We start from the raw sequence: 9,051 nt of genomic DNA, 5'->3' as shown, positions 1-9,051 counted from the left end.
TACACACATATTTTCAACACAACATATAGTATAATGTACTATAATAGCAAATCGCAAACAAACACACTACAGTAACACTGTATGGAATGTGCCATCCTACAATGTTTCCTACAAAGGGGCAAATAATTGCCCACCATCAACTTCAGTGTAAGATGTCACAACACTGGCTGTAACAATGCAAACTCACAGTTATCTCAAACTCAACTGATGAGCATCAACAAATCTAAAAAAATAGTTATTTTAGACCTTGCTCTTCCCAGCTGTTGCTTGCGTTGAGTGTGTTCAGTCATTTTGCCAAGGACAACAGAAACACTGATAACAAGTAGTAGAATGAGCAGATGGCACACATATTTGAGTTTTTAGAACTTGATAGATTGTTAACCCTTAAAACCCTATACCGCTGGTAACCGCTGACGCCTTATTTTCCTATACCGCTGGTAACCGCTGGTCGACTTTATCGTTTAATTCCCAGTGCTAGAAACAGGGGATGTAACTCCAGATGACTCTGTCGCGAGCAGAAAGTACCGATAATGTCATGAGAGCAGTTCTACACCGAAAGTTTGGAAATTTTGCGAGTTTTTAAGAAAAATTAGTCACTTTTCGCTGCTTGGCCCTACAGGCCGCAAAATTTTTGACATTTTTGATCCAAACCAGACCCCAATAATGATCTCCCAGTCGGATATATCGATAAATATGACCGTTGAAGACGATTGTAATGTTCCGAATAACATCGGTGATGATTTTGACGATAGTGGAATTGGCAGGAGATCACCACTAAAGCTACCAGAGGCTAGATCTACGGCTGGGTCTAATGATACTTTGACTGAAATTGTGTCGGGGATCACACACAAGACTTAACTCATAGAGTTGGTCCTAAAAACCAGTGTTTTAACCTTTTCCCCTTTTGTTCAGACTGTGCATTCATATATAAATAACATTTTCAAACTTCAGTAAAATCTAACAACAATTACAAACACAGTAAACAAAATAATGAACCAACCTAATTTTTTCTAGTATCTCAATTTTAATTCAGGATTCTAGGGAGGTATGAAAAAAAAGAATTCAGGGTTTTAAGGGTTAAATAAGAAATGAGAAGTACTAAAAGTCACTTGGGGAAAAGGTTCTGTTTGAGTAAAGAAGCAAGTCAAAATGATGAGGGTCATTTAGTGTCAGGAAAAAACAAGGCACAAAGATAAAAACCATCAGAGGGAGATAGAAGAAATGGGACCCACCAATGTTGCTTCCAAAGGTCACATGGCCAGAAAAAGGAATGATAACAGAACAAATAATCTGGTAATCTGAAATATCTCACGTTTCTTAAACTCATGAAGTCAAAAGAACCACTTTATGTACTGATATCAATCAGTAGCTATAGGGTAGCCCATGTTCTTTCCAATCTCTTTCTTTTATTTTCATCTGAAGCTTTGCAGTGTATTATTGCAACTGTCACTGCACTAAAATAATGTCTCTATAACTATAACATGAACAAAACTTTGCTGATACTGAACAAGCTTGTTGCAGAAGAGAGCAGAAAATCACATCAACATTGTCATTCCATCAAAATGAGGCAGATGAATGGTAACAAATGAAGTATGATAACAGAAAGGTCTTTTTTCACATAATTAAAATAATGCACAAACATTTATTATCGAGATTAAGATGAATTATTTCAGAATTCAATTTGTCATGAAACGCAGAGTATAAATTACAGTCAAACTTGTCCAAGACAGCCACCTTTTGTTGAGGAGAGAAACTGTTATCTTAGATAGGTAGTCCTCTTGCACAGTGACATTATAATATTTTTAAAAATGCAATAAATATCTTGAATAGATGGTCGTCAGAGCAGGCTCCGCTGTATATATACCTCCTTCAAGCATAATTTCTTTAGTTTCGAGTAAGGCACTCATTCATTTTCCTGGCCAGTTCAGCAATAAATCATTCTACTTTTGACTTTTCATGCCATCCAATTCAACAGACACTTTCAAACCCCACTAGCACTTTCTGGTGAGATTTCTCAACTCATTCAAATCCCAAGCCTCTTACTTCAGCAGCGACCTTCCATTCATTCAATTTCCAAGCCAGTATATTTAGCAGACATTTTTCTCTTGTACCCTTTCTGACAAAGTTCAAACAGTAAGCTCATTCCATTTCCATTGATTCCCTTTTTCAGTTAAATTATTGAGCACCCAATTTGAATTCAGTTACTTTCCAAGCCAGTCAGTTCAGCAGACACTTTCCACAACTTGGCAGCCAGCTCCATATTCCGTGACACCGGATTGGCTTCTTTTTCCTGGATGTCACAGTCCACAAAGTATTTCCCAGAGATCTCAGCCACATCTTCGGAGACAGCCAAGTAAATGCTCGTCTGGGCCCCTTCTTCCGGAGACTGTTGGAAAAAATTTCCACCGAATAAACATTTCAGTTCATTAGACTATTTCAATTAAGGTCAACATTTCAGTCTAAAAAAAATCTATTTTAAAATAAATTGGCCCTACCAGTTCAAAAAAACATTAATGGGAAAAAAGTCTTTCAAATTAGTTCATTATACTAACTGAAGCGAATAAAAAAAAAATATAATGAAATTCATTAGTTATACCTTTTACTTTTACACAATAATAATAATAATAATAATAGATAGTATTTGTATAGCGCATATCCCCGCTCAACAGCAGGCTCTATGCGCTTTACACTATATTACACAATACTAGATCACAGAGAGAAACAATGGTTAAAAACAAATTTAACAAACAAACATTGCATCTTTTGTTGTGTTGTAATACAAGTATTTATATAAGGGTTCAGCTAGTTGGCACCTGGGAACAGACAGACTAGTACAATACAAACACTTTAAAAAAAATAGAAAGGCAGACATTGACGAGCCAGTTGATGACTTGTGGATGTATCGTTGAAACTAAAAGACAAAATATTATAAATATGTTTTGACTCAAAAAGGAATCAGGCTGTTTTTGGCAATATTGCTTAACAATAAAAGCACTACCGAAACAACAAGTGTATGACATGGAAAAGAAGCATGATGGCTGTAGAATACAATCAGAAAAGGGGGTGGGGGCAAAAATCTTGTTCCTAGCAGACTTTCTTCCCGCACTCTTGACATCTAATGGAGGGGTGGGGGGGGTGTTCTTATGTCACACCTCGGAACTCTTTTTTGCGTGAGCTGCTACAAAGAGTGGAGAGAAAACTCGGCCAGGCTTCTTTGAGCTGCGGTCAAGGTACAATAGCATGATGACCTGATTGACGTTACTCAAGTGCATCAGTTTTTCGGTGTCAAGTCACTTACCACTCAGAATAACTCTCAAGACTCAAAGGCCAGTAAAACAATGGGGGAACAATAAAGGTTCGAATGTCTCACGAAATCCACTTATAGGTGTACTTGAATTGTTGTAACTTGTATGAATAAAATGTGAGACACAATAGAATGTGTACTTTAACCAATACCGCTGTTCTAATGTAGATCAACAGCTCGGGCAAAAAATATCAAGAAGACTTCTCCAGAGTCTATTGAAGCTCATTTCCATTTGACAAGTTTAGACGGGTCAGCTCAATTTCTTTACCCAAGCCAATCCATCAGCATAATTGTACATTGGCTAAAAATGAAAAAGCATGCAAAGGAAGAAAAACAATAAGAAGTAAATGATAGCACAGTCAGGGCGATTTTGCAATATCGTGAACTTACCCTGCAAAAGAATCTCATGAAAACAAGGATTGGAATCCTGATCAAAGGATTCAAGTGCCTGAGGAGATCAGTGTACACACTCCCTGGATGAAGGACATTGGCAGTTACACCTGCAACAATAAAAGACACAAAACATTGGTTGCAGAGCATTTTAGTCTTAAAGAGTGATACTTTATTTTAATTCCTAACAACCAGTTATAGTTTTTTTAATAGAAGTTTTTTTTCCCTACCGTTGCTCTTAAGGAAAATGGGACTGTCAACCTTGCTTCCTTTGAACAATTGGAGAAATCAGGTCTAAGGAGTAATTTGTTTACATTGATGGTTGAGATTTAAATGAGAGCAGCAACACATTAAAGACTGCACATTTTTATTTCTTAGTCTATAAGAAAACAACTGGTTCTCCATCATTTGTGCTGGCCCCAATTGGGCTTTTAAAAACACATATTCTGCTATATATTTAAAAAAATAAACGACACTTTAATCAATGACGTTAGGCTAATTAATATTTTTGAGTAAAAGGGTAAAAGTGGAGATGGGAAAATGAGAAAGATAGGGGGAGACAGGTCTATTATAAAAAAAGTTATGGACAAACAGGATGCTTTTTTCGCTGTGAGATCAGTAAGGTCACTCAAATAATTCACAATGCTATGATAGACGGATACACAGATGCCATACCTGATCCCTCAAGCCTTTTCGCCAACTCCCGGGTGAATAATACAAAGGCCAGCTTGCTGTCAAAGTATCGGGCGTGATACTGAAAGGACTTTTCTGCCTGAAGGTTATTGAAGTCTATGGTGCCAAACTTGTTGACGACAGATGACACATTGACAATGCGACTAGGGGTTGACTTTTTCATTAAATCTGGAAAACAAACAAAAATGCCCCTTTGAGAAAACACACACGGTGACAGGATTCTCCCCTGTTACACACCGTTTAAAAAAAATCCAGTTAGAACATTTGTAAACTCTATGGTTTCTTTAGAGTTAAATTATATGTAAAAAAAATATTCATTTCTAATCCTATCTCTTCAGTATTTTTGACACATGCTGAAGGAAAAAGATCTTAAAACAAAAGGCTCTGCTCTTTGACCCAAAGACAGAACAAACATCCCAATTACTCTAAAGACACAAACAAAGTCTTTCTCCAACATTATTCCCAGAAAACACTCTCTAACGCGCATTATTCATTCTTACATACATACATACATACATATTAATAAGAATAACTAAAATATTTTTTTTTAAAGCAAAAACAGTAACGGCTTCCTTTTGCACATCAACATACCTAATAACAAATTAGTGAGAAGGAATGGACCAAAATAGTTAGCTGCAAACAGTGTCTCAAAACCCTCATCCGTCACTTCTCTTGGTTTCCCTGCAGCTGAAAGTGAAAAAGAGCATGAACATGAGAACAGTGTAGCAATCTTCACTGAGAGTATATGACAAGAGGAGACATAAAACTGATGGCGATTGAAACATGCACTTTTTTTTTGGTCACCACATGTCTTAGTTCTGGAAGTAGTTGACCCATTTTCTAAGCTCATCTTGAAAAGAGTGTGCCCAGTTAATAAATTATACTGTAAAGTATCCACACATCAACATAGGGTTTTTCTTTGAAGTTTTAGGGGATATATAATATGATGGTGAAAGCCAAGTTCATGCAAACATAGGTTCTCGGCCATATTTCTCTCCAAAATTCTATGGGATATCTCTTTAACTTACCAAGCCTGAATACATTCAAGTAGCTGGGGAAAATGAATAAAAGCATGCATTATCTTTTCTTAAGAACACTGAAAGGTTGTTTCTTCTAACAAGGGCATTAAAAAGATGTGGTAGTTGAAGACTTACTTACTCTAAGTCAGAACAATAAATCACTATATTTATGTGAACAGGAATGGATAATGACAGCAGTTTTACAGAAAAAAAATTAAAGGAGCAGGTCAGACAAAGGCACCCACCATCAATCACAACAAAAAATGATATAGGCACGACTGAATGGATTACCACCAGGGCAGTGCTACTGACTGAAGGTGTCTTTAGGCCATTCCCAAAGAGGGGATATTAACTGTATTAACATGTTCTTATGCACAGTAGAATTGTAAATGGACTGATTTATCAATGTCATGCTCATATTGTGCCAGAACAACCAGAACAATATATATAGGGGGAACTGCTGCTTTTTCTTTCCTCATCCTAACTATTGTCATTTTTCCTCTACTTCTTTTGTATGTTTGTCACTCTCTTGTGAACTGTTATTTCCTGGGTGCCTTGATAGTCACAGCAGACTTTGTGCTGTTGAGGTTTGAGAGGTGAGAAGAGTAAGCCTGATTTTCCGTTTGGACTTGTCAGCTGACATCCACCCCTTGGTACTCATATGACCTTAACCAGTTGTGGGCGCAGTAAAACCTTACTAAAACTAAACCTCAGGCATATTAAAAATATATGGTCAAATGTGTTTAAAAAGATAAACAAACTATTAAACAGAATAATGAGCAGATAAGACAGAAGTTTAATTTGTCAGTGATACTCTCTAAGCATTCAATTATTAAACACATGAAAGAAGGGAAAACGAAGGCATGAATTACTAATATATGAACTCACAAACAACTCCAGCATTGTTCACAAGAATGTCAAGCCGTCGCTCTTCTGCCACAATTCTTCCCACAAAATCTCGCACTGATTTCATCAAGCACAAGTCCACAATCTGCACCACCACACTCTTGTTCTGAGACGCAGCAATGATTTCATCCCTGGCCTGTTCAGCCTTTTCCTTGTTGCGACAAGCGAGAATAACTCTGGCATTTCTTTTTGCAAGGTCTAGAGCCGTGTGGTAACCAATCCCTGTGAAGGACAAATGTATCATAATGTATGTCATTTCAACATCCACAAAACATGCAACTCAAATAGAGTTGAAATCACGCCAGCATTATCTACTCAATATCAGATACCTGACCATTAATAGTTAAACAGGAGTTTACTTTGGCAGACTTACAGTGGAGAGTGACCCTCAATTTTTTCATTAAATTTATTCACACTAAAGCATTAATTAACATGTGACAGGTCATGCACAGTGGAACTCAGATTCAATGAAAACTTGGATTCAACAAAAGGCGACGCATTTACTGCTTTTAAAAATTCAATAAAATCAACAAAATAACTTGGGATTCAACGAATACATAAACGAGCAAACTCGGATTCAACGAAGTAGCTTCCACAGCAAACAGCCCCTGCTGACGAGGCTTCATGCATTTTTCTTCCTCAACGAAGCTTATCTACTCTATTCCATGAGACCATCAATCGCACTTGCAAAGTGGATCATTACATGCTTAGCCTAGTCTATTGCAGTCACCTCATGCAAAAAAAATTGGAAACTTTTTTTCACACCAACAAGTCTGTTGTTGACATACGCATAAAAAAGATGTGTCCAAGTGTGTGTCAAGGTTAAGAGAGGTCGTTTGGGTGGCTGTCAGGCCCGGCGACTTCTGTTATTTCCCAGTTTCACTGTATAGACTTTGGGATTGATACATTCACTTGACAACAAAAAACCCAAGAATTGAAAAGTAATCTTGTTTTCAAATTTGTGAAATGGAAATAAAAAATAAAGAATCAAACACAAAATTCCTTGGGGAAAATATTTTCCCACAAAAAAGTAACAAAGCATAAATAATTCAAAGCAGCATTGAATAAAGCAGAAATAGCAGAACACACCAGAACGACTGAAAACAACTGTCTTTCACACAGACATTGAGATTCTAAAGATGGAGGAAAATTGATTGTCCAGGCCTTTGGGTTCATTATACATAGCAGAGCAAATGTAGTAACTGAACTACTTATGATACACTCATAGTGTGGGTATCCGATAACACCTCGTAAGCACCCTTCCTTAGATCCACATAAGCACTTGGGCGTCAACTTCATGTTCACCTGTGAGCACCTTGCTTAAAAAGCATCCATTCACACTGTCAAACGTTCTAAGAAAGGCGGAAATAATGTTAAGTAACCGTAGCCACCCACTGACATCGGAATTTCAACTATTGACCCACAGGAAACAATACATTTCCAAAAAAGCAAGAACAGACAGATATATATATGAGAAATTCATTCGTACCTACTGCAGTGAGGTTACTGGTTACTGAACACACAGTGCTACAAATGAGAGAGAGAGAGAGAGAGAGAGAGAGAGAGACAGAGAGAGAAAGAGAAAGAGAGACAGAGAGAGAGAGAGAGAGAGAAAGAGAGAGAGAGAGAGAGAGAGAGAGAGAGAGAGAGAGAGAGAGAGAGAGACATGTATTTACTAATGTCCTGTCTTGTTGTACGTATGCGTGAGTGTACCTAATCTTTGTAACGTCAACTGTCATTGTTAACAACCAAGACACATTTCTCATTGCGAGATGAATAAAGATTGTCATTGTCATTGCTGTATGAAAATCAGAGGCAGGACTATAATCAGGTGAAAACTGAAATTTAATGTAAAAAGTAGGGTAAAATAAGCAGATTAAAGAGCTCACCAGTATTGGCACCAGTAACAATTGCAACTTTGCCCGTCAAATCGGCCTTGCTGTCACATCGCACAAGTGTCCAACAGAAATATATGTATGCAGAAATCAGCACAACGACTGCGACAATCAGAATCCCAACGACCTGACCAGGATCCCAAAACTCCATGTTGATGCTGACAAAATCAATAAAAAATATATCATGAGTCACAAAGCGGTGGAATCAGGCTCTTGTCAATTTTTGGGCAGGTAGAGTTAATAGTATCATCTTAAAGCTTCATTTGTCTTGCTTTGGAAAAAAAAAACATTCATTTATTTTTAATACAAGTCGAGATATTTGCGAATGAAGGAGGTGGGGGTCACCCGGTTTCAGAGGTAAAATTAGTGAGAAAATGGCCGCCAAATATTAGTAATAATTTCCTTAGCTTCAGAGTCCCTGGAAATTGAAAATGTACATTTTTGTGTGCCTTTAAACAACGTTTTTCAGTAAAATCCGCACAGAACTGCGTTCTTTAATATAAAAGGTGTCGAGCCCAAAAAAAAATTTCTACAAAAATTCACAAACGTGCAGAAAAATGCCTGTTACTTTGGTTTAATTATTTTGATGAGCACCTGATTTCACCATGATGCCTCACTGTTAAAAGTGTTCTTATACAGCAATAAAATATACATTTGCGTTGCGCATAGGTATAATCAGACGTTTGTCAATTTTTCAGCAAATAGAGTTATTATTGCAATAATCAGTAAAAGCGTATAAATAAATTGTGTATTTGGTGACTTCCAAGGCTTGGGAACAGGAAATTTACATTTTTTGTGCCTGTAATCAACATTTTTCAGTAAAATCCACCCAGAAATGCGTTTT

At 37.1% G+C, this 9,051-nt stretch overlaps 1 protein-coding gene across 1 annotated transcript; it reads right to left on the bottom strand.

The window, feature by feature from the left end:
• Window positions 1–1,012: 1,012 nt before the first annotated feature.
• Window positions 1,013–8,365, bottom strand: LOC101847440 (retinol dehydrogenase 13; the record flags this gene model as incomplete). The annotated part of the gene is given in 6 exon segments (XM_005103686.3): window positions 1,013–2,386; window positions 3,695–3,804; window positions 4,370–4,555; window positions 4,979–5,074; window positions 6,295–6,534; window positions 8,202–8,365. Coding segments are annotated over 6 exon segments (978 nt in total). The 3' UTR covers window positions 1,013–2,197.
• Window positions 8,366–9,051: the final 686 nt, after the last annotated feature.

Source organism: Aplysia californica, unplaced genomic scaffold (genome assembly GCF_000002075.1).
Source record: "Aplysia californica isolate F4 #8 unplaced genomic scaffold, AplCal3.0 scaffold00386, whole genome shotgun sequence".
NCBI lineage: Eukaryota > Metazoa > Mollusca > Gastropoda > Aplysiida > Aplysiidae > Aplysia > Aplysia californica.
Note: the sequence above shows the minus strand (reverse complement) of the source record. Positions and strands in the feature narration are given on the sequence as shown.